At 35.0% G+C, this 14,864-nt stretch overlaps 1 protein-coding gene across 1 annotated transcript; it reads left to right on the plus strand.

Moving 5' to 3' along the window:
* The first annotated feature begins 849 nt into the window (after positions 1 to 849).
* Positions 850 to 13,146, plus strand: LOC103504217 (uncharacterized). The gene is made up of 16 exons (XM_051087710.1): positions 850 to 956; positions 7,921 to 8,076; positions 8,672 to 8,996; positions 9,073 to 9,285; positions 9,357 to 9,449; positions 9,536 to 9,652; positions 9,731 to 10,162; positions 10,253 to 10,309; positions 10,397 to 10,627; positions 10,698 to 10,936; positions 11,022 to 11,189; positions 11,278 to 11,382; positions 11,483 to 11,531; positions 11,629 to 11,724; positions 11,807 to 11,910; positions 13,023 to 13,146. The coding sequence occupies exons 1-16, from the start codon at positions 850 to 852 to the stop codon at positions 13,024 to 13,026; spliced, it is 2,496 nt and encodes an 831-aa protein (XP_050943667.1). The 3' UTR covers positions 13,027 to 13,146.
* Positions 13,147 to 14,864: the final 1,718 nt, after the last annotated feature.

Below are 14,864 nucleotides of genomic sequence, written 5' to 3' on the forward strand. Positions count from 1 at the left end.
GGTCTAGCTAGGAGCTCGGTTTTGACTTGTGTTTGTTTTGTGTGAAACTAAAACTAAGTGGTTCGGCTGAGGTTTGTTGTATAGATATTCTGTTTAAGATCGAGTCAATCGATTAGTTATGATCATGTTTTCTAACCTTCTTTCTTATTAAAATCTCTTGTAGTCATGGTTGATATCAATAATCTCGTTCAGAAAATGAAGAAAAGATTGTAGCTCTTAGGATATTCACGACAATATATATATATATGTATGCACATATTTGGCAATACTTGGGTTAGGTAATTGAACTTTTGATATCAAGATTGGCAAAATGATCAACATAGCTCAACAAACACACTTCCTATGTGCCACATATTATTAAAATAAAAAGACCTTTAGCCTTAAGATTTGTATTTCCACGAGATGGAACAGAAAAGTTCTGCTTATGGATAATTTTTTGCTGTGACCACTCTTTCATTCCTTGTTCCCAACTCTCCTGTGAAGAAAACAAACATTTCTAAATACGTGGAGGGGATTATTTAACTGTACCATAATAACAAATTTACAAAATAAATTTATAATGTTAGTGTAGTACATTTTTCATTTGTCAGGAACCACAAAGTTCACACTTTACACATATTAGATTTAATATTTCCAATTTAGTCACACCATTACACACAAATAGATTTAATATTTTCGATTTAGTCACGCCATTAATTGAAAGGGAATAATTATATTTTAAAAGAATTTCAATAGAAGTACGTTTGATCCCTCTCTTTTCACCTCATTTAGGAAGATAACTCTGTAGATTGAAAAGTTGTTTGTTGAAATAATCTTATTATATCTTGCTGGTCTGAAAATGTAGCAAGGATGGCCACATCGATTGAGGCCCTAGGTGTCGAACCTTGGCTTTGTGCTTTGGCTGGAAGCTTTCTCCTTGGTCTTTCAAAGTTGGAATATAAGGTGCATGAAGTAAGGTTCTCCTAATCTTTGAACAACCAACATTGGAAGAAGAGAATCCATAACATTATAAGGGCAAACAAAACTAAAGTTCGAGACTTTTGTAAATTTTGCCTATAGCCTTAGAGATATGGGAGTTCAAGAAGAGGTGTGTACTTTGGGAAAGAATGGTTATGTTGGATACAAATAAGAGGTGATACTTCTTGAACGTAATCATATCGAATTAAACCCTTTGAAGAAAGCAGACTAAAGGAACACCTTGTACTTTCTAGGAACCTTTGGTATGCAAAACCTTTTTTCATAAATCCAAAAGAAGATAGGTTTTTTCCCTCTCTCTCCCTACCTCCCTCTCACTCCCTCCTTCTCCCTCCCTCTCCCTCCCTTCCTCCCTCCCTTCCTCTCTCCCTCCCTCCCTCTCCCCGAAACCACAATATAATAAACATAGCTAACTGACAATGCACTTGAAGTGGAATTTCAAACTCTCAGAATCTTGGTTTTAAGGAGACTGAAAACAAACATGATAATAAGGTTCATCCTCTCTTCGATTTCCCTGTAGCTGTGCTACTTTCATCCTCATTCCTAGAACGCTCCTTTTTGCTGGTTCGTTTCCATCATTCTCTTTTCTCCCATTGGCATTTTTTATGCTGAAAGTTAAGTTCATATATGATTACTACACGATGTTTATCATATACGTTTACTTTTAAATATTGAAAATTGACTTTCTTCTTTATCCTAGCACTTGCAAATGATAGAGATAAGAGAGAAGAATGTTGCCACCTTGAGTAGTAATAGTTAGCCTGAGTAATTGATAATTAAGATCTCGTTTTTTCCTCTTTTTCATTTGGGTTTTTCTGCTCTTTGATAACTATGTTCTGCATAAGTTAAAGGTGTTCAAGTAGGTTATGTTATGATGCCAATGTTGTTCTCTTTCAATATGCCATTGATGTTCTCTTTCGGCTCATATCTCTAATTATGCATGCTATTGTAATATGAAGATACATATTTTAAAAAGATCTTCAACTCCCAGAATTAGATTTAAGAGAAGTTGGCCCGAATGACTCAAATACTTTTGCTTGATTTATTTAATTTTCTTGTGACTGGAATTAGGTTACACAAACATGAAAGTTGATGAAAGTAGATGTGGTTATTGATGATCTAATCTTTTCTTGGCAGCCCGAACATCTTCTGGTTTAGATCACTTTTAAGTTGCAAAGCATCCTTAGCATTTGGTTCCGACTACCCGGTAAGCTTCTTTGGAATGTTAAGGCTTCCTTGTGACTGGAATTAGGTTACACAAACATGTTAAGGCTTCCTTGGAATGCAGGGTGTTTGGTTGCATTAGATCATCACTCATATTTAGTGGATCAATTGTGGTTGTCATCATTCTTATTTTGGCTTCATCCTTTGGGTCTGTTATTTTGTTTTCTATGATCCAAGTTCGAAGATTATGCTAAAGCTTTGTCACAGATTCATTGTATTTTGGTTTAATGTGTTATTGAATTTACCATCACCAAAAAGGCGAAAATTTACTTGGTTGTTACATTTGTCAAAGATCTTGAGATGGATATGGTTTTTCTGCTTATCTGGTGTTCAAAAGGGTGTATAGTAATATGATAGCTTGGTTCCTAGCTATAAACTGAAATATTCTCGGTTTAAACTTGTATAGTTAACTTAACCATCACTTATTAACCGTATGAACTACGCTAATACGGGGTTTTGTTTTCAGTTTTAAATTTACCCCTCTACTTCTTTGGGAACTTTCTTTTTATAGTTTCTTATAGTTTCCCAGCATCCAAGGAAACTCTAATTTTCCATCCAAGAGAAAGTAACTGCCAAGATCATGCTCATCAGCTCATGCATTAGACACATTTTTTTATTTGATGTTATATTGAACTTACCATCTTGGAAACTAATGTGATTGATGCATGCAAAGATTATCTTCTCTTCTGTATGAAGAATAAGACTATTGAAACTTTTCTAAACTTTGGTGCTTCAGTGTGAACTTTTCATAGTATTCTAAAATGCGTGTTTTATTTTTCCTTTCATTTTTAAAAGTAAGATGGCAATATGTAAATGTATAATTGCTATCTTTTAACTTCCTCGCGCTTCATAATCTCATTTAATCTTCCATGTCCAGCTCGTGTTGTGGCGTTTCAGCATTATTCTCGCTATTTTCTTGTTACCTACAGTCCATTTGACTCGTTTTATTTACATATGGTACTGTGTCTTAAGATTCGAGTTATCGAGTTTTGAATGGTGTTAGTATATTGTCCTGGTTAAGGTTCAATTAGTAAATTCTCGGTGAGTATCGAGACTTTGATCCCTTTCGAGTTTATTGTTGATGTGGTTTTCGGTCCAACTTTTAAACTTTTGTTGTGTTTAGGTTCGTATTATAAGAATGAGGTTTGAGATGGTTTCAGAGTAAATGATAGCTCCGGTAAACTCTTTGAGCATTGTTTTGTGTAACTTAGAAAATGTTATTGGGTCTTAGACGTGGGTATCGATTTAAGTTTATGATTTATGATTGATTTGAGATGGTTGAAAGTCAAAAGAGGTTTTTTTTTTGTCATTGTGCTCTCAAAGAATTTGTTTTTGGAAACTCAATCTCGAGTTTTGAGTTTCTTTATTATCTAATGTGGAAGCTGAATGATAATTACACTTGATTTTAATAAATGTACTGTTCTTTTCTGTGAAAAATATAATTTCTCTTTAACCTTTCAAGAACCGTACTCTTTGAAGCATATTGTATATTAAACTCTTCATTAAGAAGAACCTTCGCTTTCTGTTCTTACTCGAGTAATTATTAAAACCCTCTTTATGAGACAAAGATGTCTTGGTTGGAACTTCTTCTTGAACCTGAAATGCTAGTTGACCTTGACAGGACAGAAATTGGATTAGTACTTTCAGAGAGACAATTGAGATGGTTAGAAATTAAACCCTTTTAATGGTTTCACTTACCAAGCCTGCAGTGTAGAGAAAAAAGCAAAAGCCACAAGGCATTATCTCCAATAATAGCTAGATGGAAGTGTTGCACCAACATTGAGGTTGTAGGTCCACATTATTTCCTCTAGTCATTTCTGGTCGGTATCCAAATCCCATTATCGCTACTTGGTCAGAGCTCTAAAGAAAAATCAGAAAAAAGATTTAGAGTGGGGGAAAGGTTTGGGTTGTATCACATCAGATGCAATGGCAAAGCTATAGATTTAAGAAGGAATGGTAATGGAAAATGGAATCATGATCTCAGAAATGAAGGCTATCCAATTGCATTGTTTCATCATTCTGTTGTTACTTAATGAATAACCATAATGTTTCCAATACGAACACCAAGGAAGGTTGTTCTAATAGTTGAAGAAATGCATAACCCAAAACTAGCTGCTATTCCAGAATGTGTGAATAGACTATTTGATTTAGGTAAAAGCTATTTTATAGTGTTTACATCATAATCTCTATTAGCATGTTAATCGAGAAACTTTATAATGGTTAACTCATTACCTCTCTTGTCTTCAGTTTGATATTGTTGTTTTTTTTTTTATATTGGTGGAATTCTACCTTTCACCAACTCTCAACTTAAAAGGCATCGTGTGAATCTATGGGAATAATCTAGTGCGAATAGTGGAGTTTGGTATTTTCCTTTTGTGGAGTTAAATCTATCAGATGCAAGACATGTGCTTAACTACTAAGGATATGAAAAACACTTTGCTCTGCCTACATGGTTTATAGAAAGTATCTGAAAACGTTCACCACTTTTGCAATTTCAACAGTAACTGTCAATTCTTTTGCTACTGTTGTTATTTAGTCGATTTGATAGTTGTACAATTTTTGCTGTATCATGTTTGATATAGCCTCTTTAGAGCAGTTTACGAGAATATTGTTTAAGTATTTATTTGTTATAAGAGTCTACCCACTCCTTTTCAATTGTTATTCAATATATTTAATTTCTTACTCCGTTGACAGCAGGTCTATTTGGAGGAACAAGTTCTAAGGTTCATACTCGACGTTGATATTCTTCAGGTACTACTTTTTTGTTTTCACAAATTTCACAGATATTCTTCAGACACTCATCCCTTTATCTCCTTAATCCAATTCATTATTGGTGACTTTTGATCAGTTTGAAGAAAAACTTTATAGCTATTTAGATAACAACTTCTAATCAGGTCCCTTTGGATTTTCAGTTTTTTAAATTGCATCTATATGTATACTTTTGTTATCAATTTCAATATATTTCATAATGAAGCAGTTTGATCTATGTTGTTTTTATTTGAATCTAAATATATATGTGTAAGATTTATGATTGTAAACAAGCTTAACTCTAATCATTGAAATATTTAATGTATTGAAGTTACTAGGATGCCACTTTTTTTTTTCAAAGCTGCCTTGTTAGAATTCCAAAGGTTAAATGGTTGATATAGATATTGTTTGTATAATGATAGAAGTCATATCTATATATGATCATCGATTCCTATGCATGAAGCAACAAATACAAAAGGATTATTTTTTATTATACTTTCGATTTCACAGGCTGCACTTGACACAAAAATAGTGAGGAGCGCAAATGTTTCTGCAAAAATAAAACAATCAAGATTCAGTCCGTAATGAAAGCTATTTGAGGTAATTCGTGAGCCCTAACATAATTCAGTCCGTTTCCATCATTCTCTTTTCTCCCATTGGCATTTTTTATGCTGAAAGTTAAGTTCATATATGTTTACTAAACGATGTTTATCATATACGTTTACTTTTAAATATTGAAAACTGACTTTCTTCTTTATCCTAGCACTTGCAAATGATAGAGATAAGAGAGAAGAATGTTGCCACCTTGAGTAGTAATAGTTAGCCTGAGTAATTGATAATTAAGATCTCGCTTTTTCCTCTTTTTCATTTGGGTTTTTCTGCTCTTTGAGAACTATGTCCTGCATAAGTTAAAGGTGTTCAAGTAGGTTTTATTTGGATGCCAATGTTGTTCTCTTTCAATATGCCATTGATGTTTGGTTTTCCTTTACCAATGCATTCATGTTGTAATATGAAGATACATATTTTAAAAAGATCTTGTAGGTATTCTAACCTACCCAGCTGGCTAACTTCTCTTATGCGGAAACCTATGAATTCCAATTTCACACAACTCTGATGATATAAATGCCCTATCAACGAAGCTTGTAGGTCGATCTGACTTGCATCCGAACAGGGGCTAGTCACAAGTAGGCCTCTACCCACTAGATACGACCCTACTTCCTCTTGTTCACTCGTCAGTCTATATAAAGCGTTCATGCAAGCAGCTAGGGCTAGTTAGTAGTGAAAGATGAAACTAACGAAATTCAATATTCTTTTCACCTTGTTCATTTAGGTGATCTTTTGAAATTGACTAGTTATTAATAGTATCGTCGACTATTAGATTCATAGTCAAAGACAAGAAGAAATAGAAGCTAAAGAAAGCACTAAATGATTTCGATCTGGTAGAATATGAGAATGAGATATACTTTCTTGAATTTCTTCCTTTTTCTCTAATCTGACTTGAAAAGCTTATCCTTCATTCTTCCAGTGGGGATTTTTTTGTTTAAGCTTTTCCCTTAGTGGAGTTCATTTCGTTTTACTAAAATAAACTAAAGTCAAGCAAATTCGTGGGTGTGCCCCTACTGCCAAGAAAGCTTTCTCAACTCCTTCTTCACTTGCGCCGCTCCTTTTAAGAATAAGGAGTTCACTTCGCCCCTCTTCTTTTAGTCGGGTTATTTAATAACCTTTCAACTCCTCTCAATTTTTTTGACGTTTGTTCATTAAGGCTAAAATTTGGTTGCAAAATGGATATGTGGGGCATCAAAATGCAAATCTTCCTAAATAGTAGGTCAGGCCTCATAGCTCATTTCAGAGCTTACCAAGCTCAAAACTTCCACTTTCGTGCATGGATGCCTCAACCCCATGGTCGATCACCTTTTTCTCTTTTTCTGGCAATCAGCTTCTTTGCTTCCATGTGATGCCTTTGTATCGGTTCAGTGTTCTGTCCTATGGGAGCAACAAACCATAAGTATGAGTATTTCATCTATCATATTAAAAACATCTATCATATTAACCCTTCTTTTCATGTGATGGACGATTTTCTGGTTTCATCGCTTCATGGGATCTCTCTCCTCTGCTTTGAACCTTGATTTCTGAAAGTTCTTGATTAAAGATTTTAACCACTGTGGGCACTTATCTAATTTAGGAAGAGAGATCAAATTAGCTATTATTCTTTTTACTGTATATTCAGAACAAGGATTAAAGATTTCATGTATACTTTTGCTTGATTTATTTAATTTTCTTGTGACTGGAATTAGGTTACACAAACATGAAAGTTGATGAAAGTAGATGTGATTATTGATGATCTAATCTTTTTCTTGGCAGCCCGAACATCTTCTGGTTTAGATCACTTTTAAGTTGCAAAGCATCCTTAGCATTAGGTTCCGACTACCCGGTAAGCTTCTAACGTTTTTTTTAACTTAAATACTGCACAGGTCTAATCCCGTATATTGCTACCATTCCTTTACAAAACTCTTGTTTGGTTATTGGTACCTAAATATTAGTTTCCTGATCTGTTGTTCTTTTTCTTGTTCAACTATTGCTTTTATGGTTGGTTTTCCTTTACCAATGCATTCATGTTGTAAGTTATTGCGTTAACATTGTATATGTTTGTGAGTTTATATATTTTTTCTTCTTCGTGTTTTGATTCTTGTTTTCTTGCTTAATTGAGAGGTCCCTTTGATGTCGTTGAGATTGACTTCGAGTATGTTTAAGTTGTTTCAAGACTTTTGAAATTCTGCACTTGCTATGTTGGAAATTCCATCTTATTGAAGTGTTGAGTGCTATACTTTTTTCTTCTTTTCATAACCTTAAATACCTAAGAAGTGATGTTCGATGATTGTTTTTTCTTTTCTTTTCGTGGCTAAGAAGAGCGTTGTTTGTGATTCAAGGAATATGGGAAGTCAGTTACAACACTTTTGGGGTCACACTGTTTAGATGTGACTGGGTCGATACGAAGAATGGAGTACGAGTAGACGATCTTGGATTCACACTAGTTGACCTCAATCGTATAGGACACTATTCAGATTCATTCATATTAGCATCACAAGCAAGACAAGTGTTCTATGTTAAAGATCCCAGTGATGATAGATGGTCCGTCGTTGTGAAGCCACAAGAAAAAGATTTTGTTCGTAATTTTAACAACGACGAGCTAGGCGATACATCCCTCCATTGTCCGGCAATTTTAGAATGTCCAGCAGACATGACTAGAGAAGATGAAGAGATCCCATATATCAGGGTCGACTGTGAAGGCACTTGGGTAAACACATAAACATTTGGTAATATAATGTTTCTCCAAAGTTTCCCATCATTCATTCTAGTCATTGAAAAACATTCATTTTAAGCCTAATAAATAATATTATTCTTTCTTTCTTTGCAGGACACTTTCAATTCCAATCTGGAAGATCTACTTGTAGTATTCAATAGTCCACTTGGCAGTTCTTAGCTTTGTTTTTTAGTATTTCCATTGAGCGATTAGTGATACTTGTAAACATTTTCTTTTACGTCTTGTAACAAACTTATCAAATCTTCATGTATGTTGATCGATATGTTATGTCAACTTTTTGATGGATCTCACTAATGGATTATTGTTGTTTATGATTAGTGTTTTTCATTTTCATTTCGCCTAAATAATTGATATGTTGATGAATAGTGTATTATACTGAGAATTATGTGTCATTTCATGCAGGTGGACCATCACTTACCAAACAATGACACTTGGAAAACAAGCTAGATTAGAAGCTGGTTGCTCGAGCGTACCGAGTACCGAGGGAGTCATTAATAAAGGTAAAGGTACACGTGGACCTACGGGAATGTCTGAGATCACACGGGTTAGTTGTGATGGACACAAGAGAGTGGTTGAATACAATGAGCTCGGTCAACCCATTGGTGAAAGTGCAACCAAGTTAAAGAGTTTCATTGGAACAACCGTGCGGGTTCATGTTCCGATCAGTTACCAATCCTGGAAGGATGTACCTACAGAGCTCAAAGATAAAATTTACGAACTAATTGAGGTAATTTTCTGACCTTTAGTTAGTAACGTTGTTCGCATTTTGTCACTAACGTTCATTATATAATGTAATGTAATAGGGTGGCTTCGTAGTAGACCCCAGATCCAAAAAGAGTATTTTACAAAATGCGAGTGTATGTTTTCGAAACTTCAAGTCGTCGCTAACTACAAAGCATGTATTACCATATAAGAAAGATTTGGAGAAACTAAAAGACCCACCAACAGAATACTCTTTCATCGATCGTGAGCATTGGAACATATTTGTCGCTTCCAGATTAACCGAACAATTTGAGGTAACTATAATCACCATTCTCTTCATTCATATATGACAGTAATTATACTAAAATGTAGTTTATGTGTGAAGATGGTTAGCAACAAGGGACGTGAGCGGAGAAAGAACAACAAGTACAACCATCGAATGTCGCGAAAAGGTTATGCAAACCTTACCGAAGAGATGGTACGCAGAGAATAGTATATATGCTTGTTAACATAATGCAACATGTAATGCGTTATAACTAATCATAATGTTCTTTCCTTTTTCAGAAAGCAAGCACATCTAATGGTGAGTTAATTGATCGTGCTTTAGTATGGAAGAAAGCACGAACTACTAAAGATGGAGAAATTCCAGACATAGACACAAAGGAGGTGGCCAATAAAATTGTAAGTACTTTCCTCTTCTAAGGCTGTTTTTTTTTTTTTTGTGTAGTTACTAAAAATACTATAACCTTTTCATGATAGGACAACCTACTTGTTTCAAAACGTGCGTCTCATTCAATGGACAACGTAACTTGTGATATATTATCGCAAGCCATCGGAGGGAATGATCCACCAGGAAGGATTCGAGGGGTGGGTCAATACGTCACACCAAGTAAATACTTCCACACTGCAAGAGAAAAACGAAAGAAGGTCGGTAAAGAAGAAGATTATGCTGAAGAGCGAGCGAGAATGGCTGCTCGTATCTTAGAACTGGAAGCAGAATTAATGAAGCATAAGAAGGTTCCTGAAGTGGCCACAAAGGGAGAAACTGACGAGAGCAAGATCAAGAGTCAAATGGCTTCTAAAAGCATTGACACATCAGATGATGCAAATGATCATGACGCAAAAGAAGAAAATAGACAAGTTCTAGAAGACTTGACAATAGAGGACTTGACAATAGAAAAAGAAGATAAGGTAGAAAGCATCTACTTTTATTTTTTTAACTCAAACGTTATTTTTTTAATGATTAAATATCTTATCAATTAACACTTATGTGCGGCGAAGGTTGGTGAGGAGAACAAATATGTTTGTGCATCGATTGAGACTTTGAAAAAAGTGAAGGTCAGTATGAATTTGATTCCTATAGTTTCCAATTTCTCAGATGCAATATAGTAATATGATCATATTTTCTTTCAATGTATATTGTAGGATGGCACTTCTTGTCGACTTGCAATTGGGACTAAGGACAATGTTGTCGGTGCTGGAACTATTTTCGACTACTACATGGACGGTGACAACGTGAAGGTATCAGTGGACATGGTTACCGATGGTAATTGCTTCGTTCCTGTTCCAACAAGGGAAGGTAGGACTATGCTTTCCCAAGAAGTTGGTTCACAGTTGTTATGGCCTCGTCATTTAGTCATTCCCCTAGACGAAAAGGTAATGTGTTTTTCACAATAGATTTGGTTTAAATATTTTTCATATGGATGAGATTTTATGTTTGTGGCAGATGAAAAGCGTGTACCAAGCTGATCCGCGATTACCGTCGTTGACACTGAATACAAAGAGAGCACCAGTTACACTACGATTATTGCTATGGGAACTTGATTATATTGGGTCAAAAATTCAAATTCACGTACCTGCTAAAGTTTTTGGGTATGAACGAAAATGTTGCATATTCCTCGAGGCACTCCAAGAATTTTGTCAAATGCAGCCTATATCAACCCAATGCATTGATGCATTCATGTTGTAAGTTACCTCTTTTGTACATCAATTACATAGTATAATAACGTGTACCACGCAGTAAAGTCGAGTATGCTATTCATATTTGTAGTCACCTCTACAAAGTGATGGAAGAGAATGGAACGTTGGGATCCTACAAGTTTGCAGACGCTGGCTCTATTTCAGTTGGTATAAGTAAAGAAGATCGAGCACAGATCCTGAATGCTAGATTGCTTGGGACCGACCATCGTCAGATTTTGATGTTTCCTTACAATTCAGGGTATGTGCAAAACTTTTTTCAGCTAATGCATCTAATGAACTATATGACCTTCATTCTAAGTTTAACTCACATTTACCTGTCAATATAGAAACCATTGGTGTCTAATAGCCATCGATTTTTCAAGAGGCACTGCATATTGGATGGATCCTTTGAGAAATCGAATTAACAATGATGCCTCTGATGTCGTCCGGATGTATGTTGGAACTTTTATCTATGATAAAACAATAATGAGTTAATATGTTGCATATGAGACAATGATTGTGTAACTTACGTTGTTTGATATGCATTCTTAGGGCTTTCGACATTTCGAACAAGAAGAAGCCTGTTTGGAGGATAATCAAGGTATGAGGAATGGGGATTTAGTAGAAGAAATAGGTAAACATACTTTATGTTTTGCAACTGTATCATGGGTATTTTGTTCTTTTTCTCTGATGGATAGTGTCCGAAGCAAGGTGGCATTGTGGAGTGCGGGTATTATGTGATGCGATTCATGCGGGATATAATATTGTCAAGCAACAGGACAATCATTGAAGTAGTAAGTATTTCATTTTACCTTTTTGAACTACTTATGTTATGTACAATTGTTGCATATTAAATCATTTTTAAATGATGAATAGATGGAAGGATCAACCTCAACATACTCACAGGACGATTTAGATGTCGTAAGAACGGAGTGGGCTGAATTCGTTAACAAATATATTTTCTGTTCCCAATCTCAAAGGTAAAATTTGTAAACGAGACAACTTTATATGAATTTTTGTGTGGATTTTATTACAACACGTGTTGTTGCGTCGACTATCCTGCAGTTATGGTAGTCATTGAAATGCTATTTTGTTGATTTTTAGACATATGTTTGAGGAATCATGTTGACATGTACTCTGGATCTCTGTTCATAGTTGTGTTGACTATCCTGCAGTTATGGTAGTCATTGATAAGCTAGCTATTTTGTTGGTTCTGCTTACACATGTTTTACGAATAAAATGTAGTTTTATTCGTAGCATAGGTGTTTGTGGAATGGAGGAGGCATGTTGTAAGTTTAGGTTTATTAATGACCTTGGAAGTGGGGAGCGGGACGGTGGGAGTGCTAAGTTCATGTTTAAGCTCAACTTTGACTTTAGAAGGGGTGAGGGAGTGGGAAATTGGGGGGGGGGGGGGGAGATACATTTATGTTTAATAATGACCTTGGAAGGAGGGAGTGAGTTGCTAAGGTTAGAAATGACTTGGGGGGGCGGGGGGGTTGGGACTAGGGGTACGTTTATGCTTAAGTTGTTCTTTGATGCAAACTGAAACATTGTTGGGTCTGTAAAGAATGAATCAAAACAAATTATTGCATTACTTATATATTATGCTTATGCTTATGAAGTTGGTGTTTTTATTTCTCTTTTGCTTCCCTTATGAATCTTTTACTAAGAAACTTGGTTGTATGACTTGGGTGGGAGGGGAGTGATACATTTATTTTTGATAATGACCTTGGAAGGAGTGAGTGAGATGCTAAGTTAATGTTTAAGTTTATAAATGACTTTGAAGGGGGGCTAAGGATACGTGTATGCTTAAGTTTTAAATTTAAATCAGAATATTGTTAGGTCTTTAAAGATTGAATTGAAACATATTTATTTGATTCTCTGTTTATGCTTATGCTTATGCTTATGTAGTCGGTGTTTTTCTTTTATCTTTTGTGTTCTTTATGGGTCTTTTATAAAGAACCTTGGTTGTATGAACTTTGGACGTTTATGTTAAAAAGTTCCTATTTGGAATGTACTTAATGTTTATGCTTATGCTTATGCATTTTCCGTAATGAAAGTTGACTAAGGTTCATTTTCTTCAACTTTGTAGGTAATTGAAGAATAGATGGATCATGGTATCGATCAAGTTCATTCCTACATTAGTTTGATTAGATTAGGTCGTACATATATTACAGTTAATTTATCTTTTGGATTATTGGAAAACCTTTACCGACAATGTAATTTACATTTTTTATTATCAATATAAATATCTTTCCAAACAAATGTGCATAATGTTAAAATGTAGTAATTAATTATTTTGAAGGAAGAAATATATGACAGGAAATACGTGCTGCGAAAAAGAATAATAACGACACCAAACATGTGTCGACATATAAGCCTTTAGTAAACAGCAACAGTGTCGTCAAAGCACATTTCTTGGCAAAAACTATGTGTAACGAAACATTTACAATGACAATATATTAGTGTCGTTATAAAGGTATTAATGATAATATATTCGGGTCGAGGTATAGATAACGGTGACACATTTGAAGTGTCAATATAAGGGTATTAATGACAATATATTCGTGTCGAGGTATAGATAACGATGACACATTTAAAGCGTCAATAAAATGGTATTAATGACAATATATTCGTGTCGAGGTATAGATAACGGTGACACAATTAAAGCGTCAATGTAAGAGTATTAATGACAGTATATTAGTGTCGAGATATAGATAACGGTGACACTTGATTTACGTCAATGTAAGTGTATTAATGACAATATATTTGTGTCAATGTATAGATAACGATGACACAATTACAGCGTCAATGTAAGAGTATTAATGACAGTATATTAGTGTCGAGGTATAGATAACGGCGACATTTGATTTGCGTCAATGTAAGTGTATTAATGACAATATATTTTTGTCAAGGTATAGATAACGGTGACACATAATTTGCGTCAATGTAAGAGTATTAATGACACTATATTGGTGTCGTTTTATAGATGACAGCGACATATTTATTGCGTCAAGGTGAAGGTATTAATGACACAATTTTAGTGTCATCGAATCATATTTAACGACACATTTTCCAAAGTGTCGTTAAAGAGCTTTTCTTGACAGTGGCTTCAATGACGCGAAAAGTGTGTCGTTGAAACTCTTTATGACACATATTTTGCGTCGTTGAAACCCAAAGTTGTAGTAGTGTTTCCATTTATTTTTGTGTCTGACTGAACTTTCTGAAGGCAAAAACCATGGATTTGAGACTTCTATTCCCTAGTGGAGTCGCCAGCAGTAGCGCCAACATCTATATTCCAGTATAGTAGCGGGTCCTTAGCGCAGACAAGAAATCCAAAAAAAAAAAAAAAGAAGCATTGACTCTTCCAACACAATTTTTCTTTAAGTAATGCCTCAAAGGCAGCTTATTGAGCCGATCATCAGTTACTAAGAGCCTTTCCTCACTTTAGAAGAAAAGCCACTTTTTTGATCGCTACATGGGACGAATATTTGTTCACCGAATTCATCGAATTGATCCTCAAGGGCCATCTCAATTTCCTTTTCATCGGTTGATTACACAAAAAAAAGGGAAGGAGCGAGCAGTTTACAAAGGAAAAAAATGAGAGGCTAGAAGCGACTGTAAAGAAGTGCAAAGAAGTCAATGAACAAGGGAGCAGACTGGCGATCTTTCATTCTTTCACTTTTGGCTTCAAGGCCTTCATTTCGAACTGTGGTGTTGAATCAATCCACATAAATTGAGGTCTGAGGCTAAATTTTTGTCTTGCTTCATTTCCTTGGATTTTCAAAATGATGCTACCTTTCTACCAAAGACTTTCTTGAATCCAACCATATTCCTACTTAGCGATCGGACCTCTTACTTTATCCAAATTTTTTGTTTCAGATGATGCACCTAATCCTCTTTCTGCCGCTTTTGATATTCATTATTCTGATAA

The sequence above is a fragment of the Cucumis melo genome, chromosome 7 (genome assembly GCF_025177605.1).
Source record: "Cucumis melo cultivar AY chromosome 7, USDA_Cmelo_AY_1.0, whole genome shotgun sequence".
Taxonomy (NCBI): Eukaryota; Viridiplantae; Streptophyta; class Magnoliopsida; order Cucurbitales; family Cucurbitaceae; genus Cucumis; species Cucumis melo.